General features: G+C 37.2%; 1 protein-coding gene across 1 annotated transcript in view; it reads right to left on the reverse strand.

The window, feature by feature from the left end:
* Nucleotides 1-26137, reverse strand: part of LOC117428052 (transient receptor potential cation channel subfamily M member 7-like) — a 43298-nt gene that overhangs the window by 13886 nt on the left and 3275 nt on the right. The window contains exons 2-21 of the mRNA XM_058995089.1: nt 16797-16876; nt 14331-14369; nt 12867-13065; nt 12069-12282; nt 11256-11380; nt 10978-11149; nt 9708-9882; nt 9191-9314; nt 8889-8961; nt 7881-7981; nt 6655-6789; nt 6178-6231; nt 5854-5994; nt 3486-3623; nt 3046-3326; nt 2276-2504; nt 1592-1747; nt 1184-1321; nt 639-767; nt 10-261 (exon numbers count right to left, since the gene is read on the reverse strand). Coding sequence (XP_058851072.1) covers nt 10-261; nt 639-767; nt 1184-1321; nt 1592-1747; nt 2276-2504; nt 3046-3326; nt 3486-3623; nt 5854-5994; nt 6178-6231; nt 6655-6789; nt 7881-7981; nt 8889-8961; nt 9191-9314; nt 9708-9882; nt 10978-11149; nt 11256-11380; nt 12069-12282; nt 12867-13065; nt 14331-14369; nt 16797-16876 — 2955 coding nt within the window. The remainder of the gene's footprint in view (nt 1-9; nt 262-638; nt 768-1183; nt 1322-1591; nt 1748-2275; nt 2505-3045; nt 3327-3485; nt 3624-5853; nt 5995-6177; nt 6232-6654; nt 6790-7880; nt 7982-8888; nt 8962-9190; nt 9315-9707; nt 9883-10977; nt 11150-11255; nt 11381-12068; nt 12283-12866; nt 13066-14330; nt 14370-16796; nt 16877-26137) is intronic.

Genomic DNA, 26137 nt, shown 5'->3' on the forward strand with positions numbered 1-26137 from the left:
AGCACTTACCATTTTCCCAATCATCATTACGTAAGGTCCAGCTTGCTGATTTACTGCCAGAAAATCTAGAAGCCTCACGTACCAAAATATGATATTCAGGCAATACCCTAATCTTCCAGCAAGGAAAACATCATCGTCTCCAAATCTCAGTCCAAAGCCAATGAAGAACGTGAGGATTGCAAGGCAGTCTGTAATATTAAAATAGTCACCAAACCAAACTTTGATTTTTTGATTGATTTTTCCAGCTTCAGACATAAAGATCTACAGAGAACAAAAGACGAAAAAAAATGGAGTTGAATGAGTTGTGTGATTAAACTTAGAAATTACATTTATGGAAAAATACAGAAAACTTAATTATCGTAATTATATTAATATAACATCCATACTAATGTATAACTAGGAAAAATGATTTAGCAAAAACATCATATTATACTGCACAGAATGCAACAACACTCAAAAAGTAATCTTAAAATAGTGTGACATACTATAAATATTAAGGAAAGAGAAATCATTTACAAATATAGATCCCTTTATAGATAGATACTCTAAAATTGCATTGTCTTTATCTCTAGTGACAACAAGCTGTGAACTTAAAACGCATCCCTCTTATTATGTAGCACTCTGAAGTGCGATCTTACCTCACGGATTTTCTCAATGGCAGATGTAAAAATATAGGAAATCACAATCCATTCTTGAATCGATGGCATTTTGGCCATTTTCACCAAAACAACATACGTGTACAGCATTAGAAACCCCAAGTAAGCCAGCTGACAGACAAGAGAAAGGGGGAAACTTTTTAATGCTGTTCTAAAATAATGATTCCATAATTATTCAAAATGTGAAGTGATTGTAAATACACACAGCCAGACTGAGATTTTAAAGTTGAAATTGCATTTACTTTTTACATGATGCATGCTTATATTAAAAACAGCCTTATATTCCTTCCTAAATGCTCAGTTAAAATATGAAATTTGTACTGAAAGTAAATAGGAGAAAAAGCACAAAACAAGAAAAAACATTTAACCAGTAAAATATCCAGAAATAACAAACAGACTGCCACTGCTGTCGCTCAAAGAGTACAGTTCAGCTCAAGAGGTTCTCTTTCACGGAAGTACAGTGACACAGCCCTGAGTAATATATGGTAAAATAAAAACCTGTTCCAGATTCACAGTAAGTAACGTACAGTGTTGAACCAGAACTTCACAATGGGAGCGTGGTAGAATGCGTAGAATTTTCTGGTAATTGGCAGCCTTCTTGGCCTGATGTAAATTTCATTTTTCACTTCAGTATTGTCATAGGGTCTCACTTCCTTGAGCACATCCTAAAAAAAAAAAGTGAAAAAATACATAGGAATTGGTCTCAAATAAATTTGACTTTAATTTAAGACCACCACAGTCACACAAAGTAGTATTTTCCTACCTTCTTTTATTCTTGGGATTGGCTTCATACGTTAGAACATCTATTTCTATAGAAACTGTAAATTCAATTACTAACCCTGGTCAATAAGCCTTTCTCAATGTCTTCAACGAAATGAAGACACTGAGAAAGACTCAGTCAAAACTTTTGTCTTCAACTCAAAATGTTGACTTACCATTGGAATCTCCTCAGCAGGACTCTGGAAATTGTGCTCACTATCCTCCATAGTCATCTGATGGGCATCCTGGGACTGGGGAATGTGGGACATTTCCGCCTTTGTTTTATACTCCAGCAGCAGAATAGCTGGCGGGACTAAAATACTTAGAATAACCTGAAGGAAGACAAACATGAGGAATACCAACAAATAAGCAAGACAAATGTTTAGAGTGACACTCAGCTCCAATAGAAGCAGCTCATTACTATAAAGCATTTATTACAAATGCATTACAACAAGTCATTTACACCGCATTTACAAGTGGTCTGTGGTGTGTCAAAATAATGAAATGTTTGAGTTTACAGATCCAGGCACACATTGTACATAATAAAATACACTGTGTATGTACACACAAATGTATCTCTCATAAGAAAGACCATCTCAATCTCTTTAATTAAGCTGAATTTAATTAATAAGAACAAAACTCTTAGCACACTTTACTATCATAGGCTTATTCCTAAAAAAAACCCAACCCTAAGATTAATTCATCATGAAAAGGGTGATAGAATGGTGCTGAATAGATAATATGATACTAAATTGATATACTTCATATTTCCACACAAAAACTGTAAACTATCTGAACTTTGTTTAAAACATAATAATTAGTGTACCAGCCAAGCAATGAAGTCTGAAAAGTGGCTGTACCTTGTACCAGGAACTCTTTCTCATGTTTAGCCTTCCCATCCACATGTCAGACAGCAGCATCTGTGTGCAGGTGTGAGCCACAAAGGCACGTAGTCTTGACGACACAGCCAGTTTAAGGCACGTCGAATTACTCCAGTTTTTCAGTTCGTAGGTTAGGAGCTTCATGGCCATTGTTTCATCCTGTCTGAACGACTGTTCTAGTAAGTCCACTGCCAGTGTGCCAAACTCACTGTATGAAACAAGAAGTTAATCGTTATCCATGAAATGAACTCCATCATCTGTAGTTGAACTTAAAAGAAACACTTGTGTATAGTTTACACAGCGATAAGGATTCAGTATAAGATTATGATTCATGCATACTTTCAAAACAGAGCATGGAGTTGCCAAAATACACAACAGCACTTGACTGTGCCAATTAAGTACAGTACCCTAGCAATGTGATACCTTTACAGCATGCGTATGCATTCCATAACATGTATACAAGGGCAACTGACAAATGCTTCAGAATATTCTGCATCAGCCCCTCCTATCTTACCTCGAATCTTAGAATACCATATTCCAGGAGTCAGTACTGTCAAGTAGAACAGAGTGTCATAACAGATGCACAGATTTAACGGCGTTAGCAAAGATGTCCAATCGGGTTTCGCTACCATTAACACACACGGTACACATGACCCACATTCACTGTATGTGGATTAACTTCAGTACATGTTCAGCTCCCAGCTCTATACAGCAGAGAGTATACATGGATACACGGGTGTATTACTTACTTCGAATACTCTTTCAATTCTTCAGATGCATCATCTACAACATCACTATTTTTTGCCTCATAAGCCATCGAGCGACACAGCTTGCTGGCTACTAAAGCCTTCGCCATGGACTCTTCTCCATGCTGCCAGAAGAACAAGGCCATTTTCTGCCTCTTCACGAGTGCAGCCCACACCAGCAGCTCATTGAACGGATACGGGAAGCGCTTGGTTTCTGGGTCATCAATGTCCACTATTTCCTCTTTGCTTTTTCTCTTCTTTGACTGCTCAGTTGTGGATTCGGGCTAAGGGCAGTCAGACAAAATCCATGATTTACTTCTACTGTTTATACTTGCTTTTAGATGAGACTTTTTGGTAGTAAATGACAAACGTCAGGGATCTGGTCCCACAGTTTTTAATACTATTAATTGAAGCACATGCTTTTTAGATATCCCATCGGGTACCTTGGGTTTGTATGGTTGCGCAGTCTTAATGAAATGATTGTGTCTCGTCTTTTCCTTCTTGTCTGCTCGGATGGAGAACTCCTCGTGGTTTTTACGTAGTTGAGATCCACTGCCCGAGAAAGATTGTCGGCCAGACCGCTACAGAAGAAGAAGAAGAATCATCATCATCATCATCATCATCATCATCATCATGGCTGTGAAATGTTATATGTAGTTCCCTGTGAAAAATCCTATTTCTGAAAGAATAGTATCATATATATATATATATATAATAGACACACACACACACACACACACACACAGATGGAGTCGCTTTATATCACAATTGCCGTGCAGGCATAATTTGTGATATAAAGCGGTTTGTGATATAAACTGGGTTTCATGTTTGCCTGTGACAGTGAATTAAAGAGCAGTGTTTTAACACTGGACATTTAGTCGTTCTTTACATTTAAACAAATCCATATAGTTTACTAAAGGACAAATACATTTGGTATCATTAACTGGATTGACTCACTACCGGTTACACTGCATTTAGGAACCTGCTAGCTAATTTAGTTTGGTTCCTGTAAATAACTCAATTCAGAGCTGCATGATTTCTTTAAAATGTCTTCAACAAAAAAAAACAGCTGCATCAAAGAAAGATCAAAAATATTTCTGCAGCACAGAAGCATCAACATCATGCAAGTCATTTCAAATCGTAAAACCAGATCTGGAAACTACAGATCATATTTATGGGTAAACAGTACATAAGAACATAAAGTTTACAAACGAGAGGAGGCCATTCAGCCCATCTTGCTCGTTTGGTTGTTAGTAGCTTATTGATCCCAGAATCTCATCAAGCAGCTTCTTGAAGGATCCCAGGGTGTCAGCTTCAACAACATTACTGGGGAGTTGGTTCCAGACCCTCACAATTCTCTGTGTAAAAAAGTGCCTCCTATTTTCTCTTCTGAATGCCCCTTTATCTAATCTCCATTTGTGACCCCTGGTCCTTGTTTCTTTTTTCAGGTCAAAGAAGTCCCCTGGGTTGACATTATTATTATTTGTTTATTTAGCAGACGCCTTTATCCAAGGCGACTTACAGAGACTAGGGTGTGTGAACTATGCATCAGCTGCAGAGTCACTTACAACTACGTCTCACCCGAAAGACGGAGCACAAGGAGGTTAAGTGACTTGCTCAGGGTCACACAATGAGTCAGTGGCTGAGGTTGGATTTGAACCGGGGACCTCCTGTTTACAAGCCCTTTTCTTTATCCACAGGACCGCACAGCCTCCCTTTTAGGATTTTGAATGTTTGAATCAGATCGCTGCGTAGTCTTCTTTATTCAAGACTGAATAGATTCAATTCTTTTAGCTTGTCTGCATACGACATGCCTTTAAAACCCACGATTACTATTCTGACAGTGACAGGTTTAAAAAGAAAAGGCATTAACTGGAATTTAGTACAGCAAATACTTTGTAAAAATATCAGTCACATTTAGTCTGTGATTTGCTAATCCTTGCAGTAAAACTGAACATATAGAATTGCTTTTATGAAGATAGATCAGCAGTTACAACCGTGTCTAGACTGGACTACGTGGATGTCCAGACTAATGTGATTTATTGTCTGGGACAGGCTTGGAGAGCTCATCAGCTTTCCCAAGAGACAACTGAAACGAACAAGGCCATGTGCCAATAACAACAGAGCAGGTCAACAAGTCTCTAGATCAGGGGTCTCCAACCCTGGTCCTGCTGGTTTTCATTTCAACCAATCTCTCAGTTACTTAATTGAACCAATTATTGGCTTAATCAGTCAAGAGTAACATGTGTTCCAGATCTTTAGCCATTGATGATGTAACGACACCTATAAAACCTGCTGGATAGGGGCTCTCCAGGACCAGGGTTGGAGACCCCTGGTGTAGGTAATTTCTTGAAACATCAATGCAGATGACTCTTGGAATGATTTCACCGTGATAGTTGTAAGCAATTAATCCTAATATACATTCACTCAGGCTTCACATACAGGATTGCAGCCTATCAGCATTCATGTAACATTTATCTTTCTGAACTACACCAATTGAAAACTTTGGCAATAGAAGAAAAAAAAAAAAAACACAATTCAACATTCATGAAATAAATGGAGCACACTATGCTTTTGCTCCATATGTTTTTGCCCTCTAGGCTACAACTGTCTATTTTTTTCCTTAACGAGGGGCGTATCAGTATCGCGTGTTAATCTTTTCAATGTCTCTAACTGAGCTGTTCCACCCAGTACAGAACAATTGAAAAGTGGCAGAGAATGCAAGTGAAAATCTATTTAAAGCAGATGCTCTTGACATCTCTTAAAAGGGACCATTACAGAAAGTACAAAGTATTAAAGGCCAACATATACCCGACTGTTCCCATGGAGATTGTTGTAAACAATTCTGAAGCGCTTCCTGGTGTAGTTGCACCTGTAAGTGCCACCCATTAGATATTCGATGACCAGGCCCACATCGATTAGTGTGATCTTGTAATCTGGGGGGAGGTTGCCCTGGAGAGAGAAATTATGTCATTGTTAATTCTTTGGAATCTTTGCAACATTCTATACAGTACGTGCCAACATTATAGTTCTAAATTCTATTGAATTATGTAATCTAATGTTACTGTACTGTTAGCAAACAATACATTATAACACATTTTTTCATGCAGCTGAACATAAAATCAAAAACTTTACCTTTTTTACATCCCGTACTAGGTGAAAAAGTGTTGAGTTGGTTGGAATTTGTTTCTTTATTAAGAAAAACAAACAATTTTCAGTTAGTCATTACCATGAAATATAGAGAACTAAAAGGTGGTATCTCTAGTGACAGCATGGATGATAATATATCTTTAATAAAAAATAAATAAATAAAAAATTGACAGGATCTAAATTTTAGCTTGCATTCATTATCAAACTGTTCCAAATAACACTGCATTGCTAAACAGATGCAGAGCTTGATCTAACGAAAGTAATCGCCCGAATGCAGCAGTTTCATTTAGGTTTTAAACATATTGTACCTTCTTATCCATATGAACGTTCCTAGTGCTGGGTTTATTGGGGGCTTGTTGATTATACTGCATGGTCATCCTCATTTGAATAATAATCACAGAAGTCAATGAGTATTCAAGCTGTATCCTCCAGTAATGGAACTTGATACATTGGAGTACTTACTGTGTTGTAAAGTTCTTCAAGCCGGGAGATTGTAAGAAACTTGTGCATGCTAACTCCATTTTCAATGAGGAGCTTCACAAATTCTACTCGATCCATAATAAGGGCATCCAGCATGGCTTGTTCCAGAGACCCAACCTATAGAAAAACAAAAGAAAAAAAATGCTCAACACAAACATTACACAACAGGCAGTTTTCAGAAACACTTGATGCTTTAAGTGTGCATTCTCAATAACCAGTACCTTGGCCCACTCAAGATTTGTTTTCGAATATGGTCGTGAGCAGGGGTTAATTTGTAAACAAAAAGGTACTGGATCTGACTAAGAAAGGGGGATAGCATTTTTGTTTATAAAATATACCTAATGGACTGATCTTGATTCACAGCAGCTCCCATATATGCTTCAAATTCTTATCTGCTTATCTGTGCCGTATTGTTGGTAGCTGCATGCTGACCTTTGCCTAGCAGTGTTTGAACACAATCTTCAGGATCTGAACGATACCAGCGGCGGGCCAACTAATCTCACGAACAGGAGCGACGACGCTGTTGTTGTTGTTAAGAATGATTGTTTTTTTGGCTTTTTTTTTTTTTTACCCCATTTTCTCCCCAATTTGAAATGCCCAAATTTTAAGCCTGGCTCACCGCTGCAACCCCCACGCTGACTCGGGAGAGACGAAGACAAACACATGTGTCCTCCGAAACATGTGTCCTCAGCAGTCCTCTTATTTTCACTCTGCAGGCCCGCCATGCAGCTACCTCAGAGCTACAGCGTTGGAGGATCACGCAGCTCTGGGCCATTTGCAGGCAAGCCCGCAGGTGCCCATGGGTCGCTAGTGCCAATTGTGCACCACCCCCTGGGAATTCCCGTCCATGGCCGGCAGTGGAATAGCCTGGACCCGAACCGGCGATCTCCAGGCTATAGGGCGCATCCTGCACTCCACACAGAGTGCCTTTACTGGATGCACCAATCGGGAGCCCTGCGTTTTTTTTATTTTTTATTGCACATGTTCTATATATAGATTTATTTTATTTTTTCCCCCCCATATGGTTCATTATTTGAAAAACTATTTAATTATTGCCAGTCAAGTACTGGCTCTGGGATCAGGTTTCAGTATGCTTGTACAACAAACTGAGATATTACAAGACAAGACTCCTATGAGTTATATAAAGTGTTTTCACTGCTACGTCAATCAGTAAAAACATTTCCTTGAATGGGGTTGTGTTTACATACCAACCACTGCTGTCCATAAACAAAGACATGGTTCTTGGCAATGTCTACGCGGTCCCAAGCCAGGGTCAGGACAAGCTGGTCAAATGCAGAAGCATTGGTGCCTGAGATCAAAATAAAACACTATTATATACATGAATCAGCATCAAGTCATCTGATGTCATACAACTCAACTAAATAATGTATTGGTTTATAGTGTTCACAACAATTGTAAAACAGATACCTAGATGTGTTTTTTATGCTGTAAATAACAATGTAATAGTGACTATCTGAAACATGTATATTATTTTCTGTATATTTTCTATAAGCAACTAAACATGCTATAATACAAATACAAATCAAAAGGGGCCTATTTACAAAGCTTAAGTTATGAGTTATATAAAAGATAAAATTACATAAAGTTTGATATTGATTCAACTGTTCAAGACCACTGCTGGCTTCTTCAACACCACCCTAGAAAAGTTTTGTGAATCCCTGGAAATCCAATAACAGTGGGTTTGAAAACAGATTAAACTCATAGCACATCAACACACATGAAACAGATCAGCAGAATGCAGCTACTAGGATGCGTCTGAGAATGAAATAAGGCTTGGAATGAAGATGTAAATATTGAGTTCAAACGAGGACAATTGCCTTTCTGCAGTGTTTCAGCCTTTTTGTGGTTACCAGACCGTAGAATTGAAAACTTAAAATGATAAACCCAAAGCTTGGCTCACACCCCTCTTCGGTTAAGAAGCATAATCCACAGAAGAGGGGCACGTGACAAGACTGGGTAAGAACAAGCCAACGACAAGAAGTCTACCCAAGAGTGGACAAGCTGTACTTCAACTGTCAGCAAGAACATTTAAGTGAAAGATGTGCACGTAACCTTTGCATTCAGTGATCTTGTGACCATGTGTTAAACAGGTAATTTTGTGTTTATTCAAAGTGTTTTGCCAATGCAATAGGAGATGTCTGAACTGGTTTTATTAGCTTTGTGGAATGTGTTAAAAAAACAAAACTGAAACTTACCTTTTAACAGCGCTCTTAGAATTGCTACGTCAATATCCTGGGGTTCTTCTGACCCAATATGAAAGACGGTTATCTTTAATACAAAAACACAACATGTATTCTACAATACGAAGATAGTGCTGGGTTTTCCAAATGGTCTGTAAATCAGGAGATCCTGTAAGCTTCCTAATGTAATAAGCAGGTGTGTACCATAATAAATATGTCATTGAAGAACAAGCAGACAGTAATAACTATGCAACTCCCAGACAACCCAGCCAACTTACTAAATAGTTTAAGAAAGTGGTATGTTATGCATCTCTCACCAATTCTTTGTTCTTCATGCATTCCATCAATGTTTGGAAAAGGTGGATAGCCTCACTTTGACTGAAGTTGAAGGTTCTTTTAATAGTTGAAATGATCTCACTTTCGACACCATCCGGTAGTCCTCTAGTAATGGAACACATATATCGTATTTGATTATATTCAGTTGTTATACTTCAGATTTTCAGAAGTCTACTGGCCAGTGATGGCCAGTAACTGGTTTATCTATCTATCTATCTATCTTTCTATATATATTTAATACAATCAAACCTGCATTAAAAGAACACCAATATTAAACTAAGCTCCCCCCCATTATTAAAGCACCTGCATGTAGACCAGCTGACTGTTTTTAGATGGTATTTTAGTGGTCCTTCAAGCAGGACTGGCTGTGTTTTATTCTTCACTTCTGGTCTCAGGTCGTTCTTTGAAGTGTGAAATCTTTGCTCTTGTGTCATTGGAAGCTGCTTAGGCCTCATGGGGCCTTATTCTGGAATTGACCACAAGTGGTGAAGCCCTTACCCTCCTTGCTCAGTCTGCTTGTGAATGTACGCGAGGATGTCAGCTGCTCGGCCTGTCCCTTCACAAACCACCACCGGGACCGGGGGGCTTTCCTGGAGGTACTCCAGCACAGTGAGGATAACATTGGGACCGCCCTCAAATATGAGCGCCACCACTGGCACACCTTGACCAATTCCTGAAGGCAAATAACACGTACTGTAAATAGATTTTTAAAACAATATATCTATCAAGCAATCTCTTGAAACAAAGAGGTTTTAAAAAAATGTATTACAATAAAAGTGTGAATTTGTTAAGAAAGAAAATACAAGTTTCCACAGCAACTTAGCGGTTGGAATAATATGCATGTACCAAAAAAATCTGAACTTTAAAAAAATCCCATCCTAGTCTTGTACCCCTCCCTCACTCTACCAAGCTCTGTCAAATAATGTCTTATGTGCATCAATTCATGGCAATAAAGCATTTCAATAGGACTAAGCTTTTTTTTTGTTATTCACATTCCCTGATTTTTTTTTCAGTAACAAACATGATGTAAAGGATGCATCATGCCTTTATTGATTGAAGATTATTATTTTGGATAGGTTTGCAATACCTTTTTTAGATGCCCTCAGCACATTTTTTCGCAAGTGCCTCACCACATATGCTCAGCAGTCCACTAGAATCTACAAGATTCCAACTCACTGGCCTGTAATTTCTACACCTGCAAAAGCCAGCCTGGATAGATCCCAAATGTTCGGTAACTAAGCAGGAATAAGAAGAATCTAAAACAGAGCTAGTCTGCTTCTATATTATTAAACCTTTTAAATACATGAATGCAAGAATCCAGTGCTAGAATGTGAAGAACATGTTTCTTGGGGTGTTTTTTTTTTTTTTTTTTTTTTTACTATAAAAACAGCCTTTGCAATCATTTAATAATAACTCATGATGCTATAATCCATGACCTTGGTTTCTGATATGACAACGTAGGCAATAAAAATACACTTGAAGTCTTTTATAAAATCATATTACATTTTCAATACCAGTTGAATCTTTGCAGCTGATTTAATGATAGCCACCAAAATAATATTCTTGTCTGTATAAGAAACAGGTTTGTTTATTTGAAATTAGTAATCTTACAAAAGTGAAATGTGGCATGTTCTATGTAAACTAAACACTAAAAGCCAAAATACCTGGAATTATTATTTTTCTTAACTTGCTTATTACATTGTGTGTCTAGCTTGCTGAGACACACACACACACACTTACACACACACACACACACAGTCTCTCTTACTTGCATGAATCCTCTGCAGGTTAATATGTTTTTCCAGTTCTCGACGTAGCTTCACTTCAGCCCCATATTTTCCAACTGTTCCATCATCCACCAGAATGAAATGTGAATGAAAGTTGTTCAAGACGTTTAACTTGCTTAGCGGGTTTAACAGGGTTTGGTATGGGGCGACCACCTGGAATCCAAACGGAGATAATATATAAAAAACCCTTATATTGATTCTGAATACCGAATAGCATAACCTAAATCAGCAATTAAGAGAATCAGGGCAAGTTTCTCACATCTCTTCCAATCAGGTCGTTTCGGTTTTCAATCACCCCCCACTGAGCGATCCCAATAGTGCAAATTCTTCGAGATGATCGGGATGAATGCTCTTTGAGGGCATCACCTACATGTTTTGCAACGCCTGTTTAAAAAAAAAAAAAGAGGAATTCTCTTAAACACTTTTTTTCATATTTATATACTGCAAAAAAACATGTTTGTGGAAGGCACAATAGCAAGTTGTAGGCCTTTTTTTTTTTTTTTTTAAATAAGTTTGTCCTCATTTCGTTTGAAAGGAATACAGTAATTTACCGGCAAGAAAATAATATTTTGCTGCTTCTTCCTTAAGTTGCTTCATACTAGGTTTATAATACTGATGTGGCTTTTTCTCTGTCTTTCTGAAAAAAAAAAAATAGTAGGGCAAAGCATGCAATACTGGCACCTGTTTACTTTCTTCATAGTGATACCAAAACATTCAAAACCAAAAAGGATGCTTGATAAACTAGCAGATCAGTAATGTAAAGATAAACCTACTCATTGCAATCGAAAAAGAATAGCGCTCCAAACAGAAAATTGCAGGTGCAACTTAGCAATGCATGTCATTTGCGGGGGTGTCATGAATTGAAAAAGGAGCTATAATTAAATGTAAATAACAATTTGGCTAATTGATCTGTACTAGACAGCGAGGCCCAGCATTAATTAGGCATTCTGCAGTGTGGTTTGAGATTGCCGACTGCACACAGACTGGTTTCTGCTGATGACAGCGTAACGAAAATACCCTCTCATTATTTCACCCAGACTTTACCAGCAATTTAGTTTTATTTTTTCCTTGCCTGTGTTGACTCCTCCAGTTAAAATCCAGGCTCCTGTTGTTACTGCAGCTTTAATGAGACCTTTGCCAACAACCTGCTTGATGCGCGGATGGAGATCAAAGTTCTGCATCCCACCGTGGACAGAGATGACAATCTTGGGTAGCTCCATCTGCCATTCTTTGAGCATGAGGCGAAGAACCGATTCGGGTTTAGAGTCGTAGGACAGCCGTGCATACTGCAGGAGGAAACAAACCGGATTCAGTCCGACTTGAAAATAACTGTGATAGCTGAGCCCTAGTTGATGTGAAGGATATCCCTGGTTTAAGTCGGCTAAATAATGGATGACTGGTAATGCAGTCGTCATTTCTTTAATGTTTTGTACCTGTATAGGCCTAGGTTTGAAGCTGGTTTAATATAATTGAGAGAGACATGGCAAGAGTGGATTAAACTGCATTTCTAATGGAGATTCACAGAGCTGGCAACATTTCCACTTGCACCATTCTAGGCTGTAGCTAGCAGTTTTAGACACAGCTCATTTTTAAAAGGGAACAAAAAAAAGATTCTGTTGTATTTTTTTAATAGAACTTAATTTACAGCTTGTTTGCCCCCCCCCCCCCCCCCCCACCCCCCACTTCTTGTAAAAGATGCGTCTGAAACAGTTTGTACTATTAACCTACCACCCATATATTCTAAACATCTTAAATACAGTATGTCAAGCCATGTAGAGAATTCCATAGTTTGATCTCATAATTTGGCAGTATAGTACATTAAGTGTTTGTGTTGTTTTTTTGTTTTTTTTTCCTGTGAACTCTGACGAACCTTGGCTCTGTAGGAATGGGACCCTCCTTGAAAGTTGATGATGCCATACGCATCGGTTGGGCTTGCCTCTGTATGTTTTTCCACTGACCACTCCTCCAATTCGGGCATTTCATTTTCACCCAGCTTCACATCGGAGTACTTCATGGCCAGGCTGGCGGTGAAGCCAGCATGCTGCCTGACCAGCCGCCCACAGCAACACCTACCAGAACACACAGCAATGTTAGGAATGCACGCCCTCCAGTGCTGCTGCTGCTTAGATCATTACTGACCATGTTTAACTAACGCCCTTCTTCCAACTGGGTCTGATTCTGCAAAGACTCAGGAAAGCTGCATTACTAAAATGGTGTAGTTTGAAAGATTACCACTAGGGAAACTTCTATTTCTTCTAGAAATGTGATCTGCATTGCTGTGTAAGTTGCCACAGTTACACAGCAATGTCCGCATCTCCTGTGATCCTTAACCACCTCAGAAGCAGCTCCCGTGGTTAAAAAGAAAGGCCATTAGTCATGTAACATGGTAAATAATTATTATTAACTCAGCAGGAAAGGCAATATATAATTACAAAACTCTCAAAAACTAGGATGTTAAACCCAAAAGAGATTAAATATTCTGAACTAAAAAAAGTCTAACAGCTCAAAAAAAGATTGTTCTTGTAAAATGTTATAATAATAATAATAATAATAATAATAATAATAATAATAATAATAATAATAATAATAACACAGCATTTGAGAATATCCTGATTGGAAAAGGTCTGTAAAAAACTCAGATGCATTTTTTTCATTACAGCACATCCTGATTCACAGCACCTGGAACTGAAGTTATTTCCTGCACAGTTGGACCAAGCGTTCAAGATGTGACACAAGTTCAGACTTGTTGGTGTGTGGAATTCCTGTCGGTCACATTAGCAGTGCAAGCAGCTTGTTTTGAGGGGTTACAGTATAGCGGAGAAGCAAGTACGTTTGAAAAGTAGCATCATTTTGCTTTGCTCACAACTGCAACCGGGTTACAAGCCCTTGTGGAATTTAAAGCGTAAGACAAAGGGGTCATTTTCAAAAGAAGAAAAATAACAACGACTATCAACCACTAACCAACAAATACATTTCGGGTCCAAGGGTGGTTAGAAAAAAGTTGAGGAGGAAAGATAGAAAAATAAAAAGCAAAAGTGTACAGTTATGATTTTTGGTTGCATTTTTCTATTAGGCAATGTAACCAATGTTCTACATAAACACTTTTATGAATATTTATGAATATAGCTTTTCAGATAAACAAAACTAAATTTAAAAAAAGAGAAGAATAAAAGGGTATAAAAATAAAATAATATTTATGGCATGAATAGAAAATTTACTAAAAAAGGAGGTGATTTTAATCACTAAGAAAGGGGGTTAAATTTGGGTCTGGGTTCTCTTAAGTAAAACAATGAGTTAAAAGAATAATTTAAATCGAAAGGGAAAGTAAACTTACCGGACAAGCTGTTGGCAAATTTGACATCCTGGAAGGCATCTGTGTAGGGCAAAACAAACAATAAATAAAACTGGTTTGAGTTCTGCATTCTCATTAAAATGATTTCAAATTGCAAAGTCACAAAACATGCAATAAAGGGGGTTATAGAAAGCCTGGGGAATAGCTTTGTTTCACTTAAATAACACCACTGCTTGAAATGGCCATCTTTAACAGCTCACTTATTACAGTACTGCACATTCAATTTTCCACTTTCCAGAAGAGCAAGATCTTTCAAGTTAAAAGATTACACACTCCAGAATTACAGAAAATACAGCAGTGTAAAGCAGTCTATCTAACAGACTTTTTATTGCAGTAAATATCTGTAAATTTGCAGGAAAATGGTAAAACTTAAGTTGAGAATTCCGTTTAAAAAAAAAAAATTACTCTGCTGCATTATTTTACTGATTTTTAAGAGAGTAATGCAAGCATTCCTTTTATAAAATATGAAAGAAAATCATTATACATTACTCTTGTTTTACTTTTTAACTGGGTTTCTATACTTTAACACATTGCTTTCAAAACCAGTTAATACGGTTCGTTTTTTTGCACCACAACAGTATTTAAAGACTGTGGCATCACCAAATGTGTGTCAAATGAGTTTAACAATAGTACTGCTACAAGAAAGCTGCCAACATTGAGTGGTGTGTGAATGAATGGTTGGATGACTGCGAAAATGTATAAATAAATAAATAAATAAAAAGGCCAGCCCTTGTTTTCAATAGACTGAAAATCCAATAAACAGTTACCAAGTCTAAATGGAAATGCGAATTCTATTCTGTCCGTAATCTTCAACTTGTCTGTAAAACATTGAGCAGGGAGAGGAGTCATGATCCTATTGTTTTGTAGAAAGAATCAATGTGCTCTTCTGTGGAATTATATCCGATCTTCAATAAATGATTGATCACAAAAATATGTTGTTAAGTAACGCCATTGTGTTTTCAAAAAATAAAACAAGAAGGTAAAGAGTCAACTCACGAAACCGTAATGGAAAAGTACCCTTTATACAACTTCAGTATGGTAGTGCAGTGCTGCTATTTATTATCATATACCATATATAGGGAACTAGGATTCTGGGAAATTCAAAAGAACTAAAAACATTGAGCCAGATTCTCAAAACTATTTACTCTAAACCGTCATTAGGGTTATTTTTGTCTGAAAGGAAAGCACTCCAACTTCACACATTTGCTAAATTTATTGGGTGTGTTTTTTATTATCTGAATTTTTGTTTCTAATGATGATTTGGAGTAAATAGCTCTGAGAATCTTGCCCTTTGTATAACTAATAGAAAAATGTTTTCTTTTTGTTTTTTTAACTGAGGAGTGGTTGTGGTGGAGGAGGAGCAGGTCAAACCAGAAATACACAAGATAATTAAAATTAGAAGAGGACTAACCTATGATGATTAATCAGTACAGCTTATACATGTCAACATATTTCTCCAAGTTTAGCAATAGCTTAAGGTGACATACAAAGAGAAACACATTATTTTGATAACCCCTATCACTGATATACAATAAAAGTTTTGAAATAGGCAGGTAAATATTCACACTGCATTCCTCTGGTATCCCCATACTGGAATAGAGAGTAAACAATATTAAGTCTTCAGAATTGAACTCTCAATGGTTTAATCTCATTTTCCTGATGTCTAAAACTATGAATTTACCTACCTACATTTTATTTTTTATAGGGCAGGTTAAAATTGACTACAATTATACAATAGACATAAGTAAATATAAACTAGAAACACTTCTACCCTGAGGATTATTTAACACATTCTTAAAACGAGTCCTATCTTGGTTTCAGCAGGAAAGAAATTCCAGCTTAAAGGATCACCTTCCAGTGGAATTCTTAACAGATAGAATGTAGAAGACCAGCCCAGTTGCTTAATGCAACAAGTCAGTATTAGAACACCATTACAGCAGACTGGCTCGTTAGGTACAGTGTACACTTAAGGATTTGGTGAAGTACCAATAATATTTTACCATCAGAAAACCTGTGCGTTTATGAAATAAACTAGCTCACCAACAGTGGACAAAAAAGGTTCTTAAATTTTACAGGAAATGAATACCAAGCCATATTTAGTTTAAAATAGGCTTTAGTATAGTTAAAATGGTCTTAATGTTTAGAATTTAAGTATACATACATTTATATATGCTTGTGTTATCATAAGAATGTATTGTATAACAAACGCAGTGGAAGCCTTTATTTCAGTAATTCAATGCCATTGTATTCATTCCTTTACTCTAAAACCCTTCCCTTTCTCACCATGCACACTCAAAACAACAGTTTATTGTTGTGTTTAAGAATAAGATTATTTCTTAGAATTAGCAGCACCTCCTGGACTTTGCATTATATTTCACAAGAAAGGCAAATCCCATGAGCAGCAACATTGGTGGTTGACTTGGCGATAGCTCTGTGAAAGCACTTTACCTGTGGGGATCTTTTGAAACTGGCAGTATGTACACACATTCCCTCTTGGTGAAAGTGTTTTCTATCCAGGATTGCTGGGACTGCAAATGAAGAAAGAAAATGTTGGATTATTATTAAAAGAACGCTACGATAAGTGGATGTCAAAACTGAAGCACTGAAGTGTAATGTTCTGTTCTGTTCGCACACAGATGTGTAAAGACAGCCTAAAGCAATGATATATGGGACAGTTGGTTACCTTGTATGATGTGCAAGATAAAAAAGATTGATAATGATAGCAAAATTTAAATGCGATAGGGGACCAATCCATTGATAAAAGTTTTTAAAAAATGAGTTATCATATTTGTCATTCAACAGCCTTTTTCATAAATTAGCTATGCAATGCTTTTAGTCAACCTTGATATAATAGAGATAAGCAGGCTCATATTTAAAACAGATGACAAATTGTTAAATCACCTCAAATCCCATGAAACCCAATCTTATCAGAATCTGTATTTCTGATGCACATTTGGTACATCCTAAATGAACAAAGCCTCTAATCCTGGATTTAAATCAAAATCCTAAAGGATCAGTAGGCAGCTTAATTAACAAATACATCTACAATCAGAGGAAACCCTTTGTATTTGCACTGCAGGTCTATGGGATAGGTTCACAGGCATAAAATGGCGATTAACAGAGCAAGATGCTGTACTCTGCAAACACATATAAGTTCAACATTTCCAAAAGAAAAACAAAAATAACGTTACCCGATTCATAACTAGATCTAAGAATCAGTAATATTCCAACAAACATACAGACCTAACACAACAGATGTAACGAGTTTAAAACAGTGTCCCAATAAACTAAATGTACCTGAAATTGTACATCTTCTGCCTCAAATGAAGAATACTGGAACATAATAGGTGTTGTTCAATCATTTCCTAAAGAATCAAAAACTCTCCCACTCTGTACTGTATGTTTCCTTTTGTTCTGGGCACGAGTCTTGCTTAGGTGTCAAAGTCTAAATGCTAATGCCTTAAACCTCCCTAGAAAAAACAGCCAGCTGCCTACGTGGGTTCATTTGTGGAGGGAAAACAAATCGCTATCTAAAACAGCTGATGGAAAATGGACAGTTTGTGTGACGAGTAAAGTGGTCTAAAGTGGTATTTTTTTTTTTCTCAGCTTTGATGTATTGCATCAAATACAGACTGTTGTTGGGCTCTCTTGCAAAACAACCTGTCTTGCCTAACAAATATCATCTAGGCTACATTGCATTTTTGTTGTATTTAGCCCTTAGAAAACACTTAAAATAGATATAAAAAGAGTGGCTGTATTAACATCCATCACTGTTTAGATTATTAAAATAGACCTCCAGCTACAGAAAATGTTTAATTTGAGGGTGTTCCAACAAACAATTGTGTGAATGAAAACTAAATATCACTTCTTTTCTATTTCTGAACTGAATTTGAGGCTATAAAAAAAGGGGGAGATTATATGAATAAGGCATTAAACAATATTAATTCTCAAACAGCACACTCCCAAAACGTTTAGTTCTGCTGCACTCACTCAGAGCAAGATCCAGATTGATAAAAACGTTAGAAAGGATTGCATGACTTCCGTACTTTCTCAGTGTAGAGGCCCACTTTACCCTGCTACAGCTCTCCCAAGATCAGAAAAAAATGTAGGCCAAGACAGTGCACCAGGCTATCGCTAGCTCCTCAGAACTGTCAGTGAAAGATGTGGAAAGTGGATATTCAGCCTCTCCAGCTAATAACTTCATCATTAAGCTTTTGCTCCAGTCAAAATAAAATTGTCCAACTATGTAGCACTGTATGCTGTATCTCTGTTCTAGGTTTAAAATCTCACTGTATAATAAGCACACAGAACATATACCGCGTACAGTGGTCCTTCTAACACAACCCCCAAAGAGGGTCAAGTGAAATGGTCTTGATAAAGGGCTGCTTTTAATAGTATAGGAGGGAACATTTCATGATTCCAGAAGGAAATGGACTGACCATTTGAAGCGGCGTTTACTGAAGTCACATAATTATTAAACTGTTGTCAACTTTCCAAAAAGAGGAGGGCAAATGTTACATAAGGGCAAACACTTAACAGTTAGAGCTTTAGTGATAAGGACTGTCATTGCCGTGATGTGAATATGCATTGAGAGATTAGTCTAGCTTCACAGCACTGTGATCCAATCCATGAGAATATACACTGCTACATACTTCTTTTTGAAAGGACAGCGTTGCCACAGATTTGATAAGCTATCAATGCAGTTCTAATGGAAATATTTCCGATATGATGGCTTCTTAAAATAGAAACGATACAGAGACAACAGCCATTTAAGTAGCAGCTAGGTGCCATATCAAAACAGGGCTCTTAATTCTTACCAGCCAAGGCATGGACATGCAGGGTCTATTTTGATTATGCCAATTTTTGGAAAGAAGTATGAAGAAAAAAAATGTGGTCTAGCAATGAGGGCGCATGATGTTGCATACTGCAATTAAATGGTTAAACATGCAGCTGGAATCAAAATATGAATGAATAAAATAGAACCTTTTTTTTGTCATTGCTAGAAATCTGTAGTATTTTTGCTACCTGCTATACGAACGTACCACAGGAGAGTTTTCCCACAGCTTTTATACCAGAGGTCATTTCAGACAAATCCCCTGCAGTAATAATTAACCTCGCTCATTTCTTTCTTCCTACATTATGGTATTCAAGTTCAGATACAATCTTTTACGCTGGCATACTAATTCGCTGGGTGCTTTCATTAAGTACTGCTAAACTGGGAACATTCACTGCATCAGCCATGGCTCATTACAATTAAAACCTCTTATCTGATCAACAGCTTCACTGCATCTTTGGTGCCCTTCCATGGATCAGCAAACATTACAATAAATATTCCCAGCCATTAAACTAACCTAAACCAACTGTTTCCATTGAGAAATCCCAGGACAGTAACTCAAAAAGAAAACCTACTGCTAAAAAAACAACCACTTGATCAAATGCAATTGTAATACATAATATATCATTGAGTATTTGATAGTCAAACAACAACACAAAACAAGTACCGTTTTTGTTTTTATTATTCAGCAGCAGATTGGTATTTCCAGAAATATAATTACAATTCACTGTAATGAGGTCCATGAAAGAGCAGAATAATGTTTCTGGGCATCAAATATCAATACAATATAAAAATACACCAACCAGCAATTGTATTGATTGAGATATACAGGAAAACACTGGCTGTTAAGTTTACTGTACGGCTAGCCATTCACTACAGGTTTAATCATAACACAACCACTGAATTCATTCAGTAGAGCTGTGCTGTTCCCTGAACATTTCATTTTGTACTTTCTGTAATGCATATTACACGGGAAGTGTTGTTTGAGCAAAGTGTAATTACACAATTTCTGAATGTTAGTTTAAGTTATGCATTGTGCAAGTTGTTTCCTAGGTCGTCTTCTCGGCGAGAATGTGGTACAATTAATCATTTTCTAAGTGTGAACGGAACTGTTCAGTTTTCCACAGGTAGTGTCCTTTTAACCTGCTGTAATGTCAATGCCTTACAATTTCAAGAACACAGTTTAAAGTTTACTTTTGAAGGGAAAAAGATACATTGAAAAATTAATCACCCTCTTCCTCCTCTATCCCAAGAGCAAAATAAAGTTAGTGTTATCATACTAACATGATGAGGTCTAGCTACAGTGGGAAAACATATTGGAGATTTTCAAAAGGCACATCAAACCCAGTTGTTTTCCTGTGCTTTCTTTTGTGTGTTTACCAAAAGCAAACCTATAAAAAACATGCAATTTAAAACACAGAGGGTCAATTGTAGCGTACCAGATTTAGTCCACTTGATGTGTCCAACTAGTGGATTAAGCAGGTTTAGTCGACTAAAGTTAGGCCCTGTCCACACTACATAACCGATCTTGAGAAGCGTACTCAAAAACATTTTAATGAATCCAGCTCAAAACGTCCACACTAAAGAACCGTTTCATGTTTAGTCGAGCCTAATGCATACAACCACTATTAAAATAGTTTGGTTACAGTCCCTAGCAGCGCAATGAACAGTGGAAATGAATACAATAGTATCCCACCATGCACTGTATTTTATGTTTACAACCCATCAAATATGGAGCCCATGCCCACAGAAGACATAGTGCTTCTTAGCATGAACGTTATGGCTTTGTTTCTTAAACACAGGGTCCATTTTATCACAGTGTGTGCGTTTCGTTTTGAACTCTGAAGTTCTCCTTGACCAATTTCATCTCTCCAGATATCAATGTGCCTTGATTTCAGCATCTGATCACATAGCTCCATGATCCACCATTTTACAACAAGCCTCAGAAATTGTACACAGTACAACAGTGTTGATAGTCGTTCTCAAATCCTTCAGTCGCCTGTTCTGAGTACTGTATTTGTAATGTCTATGTGCCAGAACATATAAGAAAGCAATTTGGGATACTGGAGGATACACAAAAAATGAAGTCTGCTATTGCAGTGTCCACACTTCTGACAAACCGCACTACCTGATGCAATCTAATTTAGAACCGGATTTAGAACCTGCCCCCTGAGGTGGTCTCGAGTCCGGTTCTCAAGTACGGTATTAAATGCTGTGTAGCTCAATTTTTCCTCTGAAATGACTAGTATATCTGAAAACTTTATTTGTAATGTGCGCAAAAAAGACACATTTATTTTCACTTAAATATGTTTGATGTAATACAAATGTGTCTTTTTGTATAGGGATCCCTTTATATGGTTATCTGACATTGAATTCTACAGATCAGATTAGTAAAGAAGGGTTTATACAGCTATGGCCAAATGTTTTGCATCACCTAGAATTTTAGGATTGAGACATACTTAAAAAAACCAAAACTATATGAACATAATTTAGATTTTTTATTTAACATCATGTAGTCAAAGGAACTACAAAATGATAACGCAGAAGTCTAGAAGCCACAATAGCAGTACAGTGTTTCATGTTAGATTTCGAAATGTAACATTTTTCAATTTGTCAGTTTTTTTATATGGAAAACTACAAAGTGGTATGTAATTTAATATATTAACATAACATTTAGCAGGTGTCATTCAACTTCATGAAACAAAATGTGTTAATTCTAGAGGGTGATGCAACGCTTTTGGCCATAGCTGTAGTCCCCATTAATCGGTCTAACTTGTTCCAATCACTGGTACGCTGCAATTGTGTCTTCATAAAAAATTGATTGTCATTAATTTAATGCCAGTGATTGCGGTACAGATATTTTATCTAGACTTATTCATTTTCTCCCCCAAAGCAGTTCAAATTCTCATCTATGAAAACTCCCCAAATACAAAGCTTCCACTACAAAGTTTAGGAGCAAAGCAGCAACATTCCATACACTTAAATTAGGATGTTTTACATTATAATAGGGGGAGTTCAAAGAAACCAACAGAAACACAGTCTGTTCTGACCAAATAAGTTTGAGAAGAGTGCTATATTTAAACATCCTAACAAGTAGCAGTTACCGCTGGGTCAACATTTAAAAAGAAACACATCAGGGGATTTTTCCTCAAATCCTGCAGTAATAATTAATACATATTTATCTTTTGAATGTGTATTACTGCATTTTAATCTCCGCTAAATTCTTCTTTAGACCTGCTTTCTTTACATCATGTGCTTAATCACGGGACTAATATGTGATCTAGAACCATAGGCTTGTACAGTAGTAAGCTCATCCACCATCACAGTGCACAGAGCTGCACCTACAGTTTCCCTACAGGCAATACTTGCAGGCCTCAAGCACTTTATCTTCTCATCTTTATTCACACCCCATGAATCTCATTATAAAATAAATAGCTACCACAAATCAGAACAGTTGCAAGCTGAATAACAATGCATGCATCTTCTAAGTTCGATCAAACAAAGTACAACTATGCATACCATGTATGGAAACCTCACGTACATATTATTTTTTTTTTCTATTTAGATGTGCAAAACACATATATCAATTTTTATTGAGGCTTAATATTTGAAATTGCCCAAACTTAAACGGTCGTAAAACCAAGAGCTAGCAAGTATTTACATATGAAAGGCCTCATTATTTGCATACCACTCCAATGTACTTGCATGGAACTGATTTCAACACAAGATGGGCATTGCAGTGCCTATCAGGGCATTACATTGAATTACTGCTTCTAGTCTTCTGATGGTGTAAAGCAACAGGTCAGGCTAGCACAAGCAGCTGCAGTGCTGCTGTTGAGGTGTTTTTTTTGTGGACAGAACATGTACTGGGAATAGAGCTTCCAGTACAATACTGCAACAGGCTTTTCAGAAACATTCCCCTTTCCTTATGGGAGAATCTGAAGGGCAAAGGAGGAAGCATGCAAAGAGAGCGCCGCGGCAGGACTTCAAAGGGTGCCATTTATTCTCAACACACTGCACGCCACAAGGAAAACAGTGTTTACAAATGCAGGCTGGCGTCCAAATCTAAAATGATGACTTCCTTGAGCTTTTGCAGGGTAACAAGAACTCTTAGTAGGGGCTCCATACCTCTGCTGCCCAGGATCAGATGGAATGACACTCCTAATTGAACTCAATGCACTGCTGGGCTCATTATCATTAGGGACCCAGCCACCACCATTTACTTACTTACTGTAAACCCCTGTATCTGTTAAACCATAACATAGGGTCAGGAGTACTGCAAGTTTCTGGTCTATTAAAATTTGGCCTGGAGATATCTGATTTTAAGAAACTTTACTGAAAGCACAAAACAGCCTTTTCTATTTAGCATGTGCTGTTTTATGGAAACTGTTAACGATAGAGTTAAAATTATTTCCACTACACTTGGACAATGTCAAGCAAAATAAGGATTAGCAGGCATCAATATCTGCAGACCAAGTCGGCAGAGAGGGCTTCTCTTTATAGTTGCACCTTCAGAGAGGTTTCAAAAACATAGAAAAAATGCACATGATAAAGGAAGCAGAGATACATTTACTGGGGTCTATTTTAATGCTCATAAGATCTAAATTCCGTCATCCTGTATTTTTATTGAGTTTAGTAAAATTACTAAGGGAGTGAATATCAGCCCTAGCAGAAAACATAAGTGGAACTCATACAGAATTAAAGGTTGATGGGATTTAGATGTGCCACTGTCAATATCATTAAAATACTCCACTGAAGGTTTAGTAGGGCTGGTAAATAAAGTTACTACATTTTCATGAATAGATCGATAAAGCATGCAAACAAACGTTCTATAAAATTACACTTGAAATAAAAATAAAGTTTATACTTAGTGCAAGGTCTTAGGGAAGTTCATGGTGCTTTACTTGCATACCAGGAAGTTAAAAAACAATGCCAAGTCAGTCACCTTTTGAAAACCTGCAGCTTTATAATTAAGCCTGGAGATACCATGCTGTTTTCAAATGACACCACAGAATGGACTCATTCTTGTCCTCCACGCTCATAATTTACAGGTAACATTGTGATCTGTGTCTGCGAGCCAGCACAAAATAAGATTCAGGATGTTGAAACATATCATCTGAGAGAGTCAAGTTAATTATAGTGTCTTCAAACTACACCGGCCCACTTCACAATATATTCCTACATATTATAAAAATGAGCCCAAATCCTAAGAAACAAAAGGATACTTTTTTAGTTGAAAAATGTGTATGACTCTAGGATAAAAAAACAACATATTATACAGGCAGGGTTTTTTGTAAAGGAAAAACAAGAGCCCAATCCTTTATAAATCAAGGGTTTGTCAGGAAAGAACTGCAATGCATTTACACTTCAATGCAGTGTAGTTCACCCATTGCAGTAATGTATGGGTTCCTTCTTAAAGACAAATACAATTTGACTCATAAAGATAACTGGGATGACAAGCTGAATTACATACACCATACAACTGTGTTGCAGATGGCAGTGTTTAGGCATTTATTACTAAATAGCCTGCTCTTCGAGACTGGAGCCATAAGGTTTACCATGAAATATGTGCACAACCAGGGGTAATATTAAAATATTTAACTGGGGTGTTTAAAAGTGAAGGCTGTGTCACCGATAATGATGTTATTTGTTTCTTACACAATCACTATTGTTAAGCAACAAGAAAAACTACAAATCAACACTCAGCACAGATATCCCTGGAAACGTACTGACGCGTCACACACAGAACATTTTGTTCTAGAAAACTATGATAAATGTATCACATTTGTAAAATACAGTAGAGTGATTATAATTTTTTGTATTAATGAAAAGTGAGAGGGTAAAAATCTTGAACGTGATTATCAGGAAAACAAACTGAAACGTTCAGGCAGCAAGGAAAGCCGTACCACCTGAAGCTCAATTACTTTTTGTTTGAAATTATTATTTCTTGGAGTCCAGATACACCTTGGATAGTGCTGGAACAAGAAATCTTTAGCATGGTTTCAGCTTTCACACTTTGGGATAGATTCACCTTTCATTACACTTGATGGGCCTCATTCACCGTCTGGAAGAACCTACCTGGGCACATTTTTGTAGAACCACACCACTGTCTTAGCCCCTTGACTAGGGAACATCCCATTCCCTATCCCCCCCCCCCCCAAGAAAATGGAAACATCCCTAAATCAGGGGTATTGTACACCTTGTGGATCAATGTATGTTGAACAGATTACACCGGGCTGCATTCTGATGTGTACGCGATGTCATTAGGAACACCTGCTAATGCTGACTTCCTCCCATTCATTTTCCTGGTTGCATCACCATTTTAAGATACAGAACTCTGAAGCTATATTTTAACTACAACTGCTGCTGGTGTTGTAGTTAACACAAACACAGAGCTGGAGCACTAAAAGACAAAAAAGCGACTCAAAGTCTTTGATACTTTCTCAAGTGTTTTTATTCTGCTTTCTGCTTTCATGTTTCATTTTGACATTTTTTTTTATACTGAACCAACCTACATGAAAGACATTATAAAAACGTACAGAAGATTCTCGGACTACGTATACTGCTTCTTAAGCTTCTATTTTTATTGGGTTTATTATTTCTTTCTGGAAGAGAACGTCTATTCTAAATGTTCTCTAAAACCATCCTGCTGTTCTACAATGTTTTCTCATGACTCAGCTGGTTGATGCTGCTGGATACACGATGGTAACTGTGGTCATTATTCCTCTTCTCATTCAGACTCTGAATGCAGTCTTAATCTTCTCAGCTGGCTCCACCCTGAATCTCATCTGTTCTCTTTCCTACACTAGCCTCCTGGGCTATTCCTATATTCGCACTGCAGGAATACAATACTGTAAGAAAAACACACACGTTATAAACATGTAAAACTTATGGCTTACTGTGTACAGAGAGAAGAAAATTTAGCTGAATTTGTAACCCATGACTATAACCTTAG

Source organism: Acipenser ruthenus, chromosome 21, assembly GCF_902713425.1.
Source record: "Acipenser ruthenus chromosome 21, fAciRut3.2 maternal haplotype, whole genome shotgun sequence".
NCBI lineage: Eukaryota > Metazoa > Chordata > Actinopteri > Acipenseriformes > Acipenseridae > Acipenser > Acipenser ruthenus.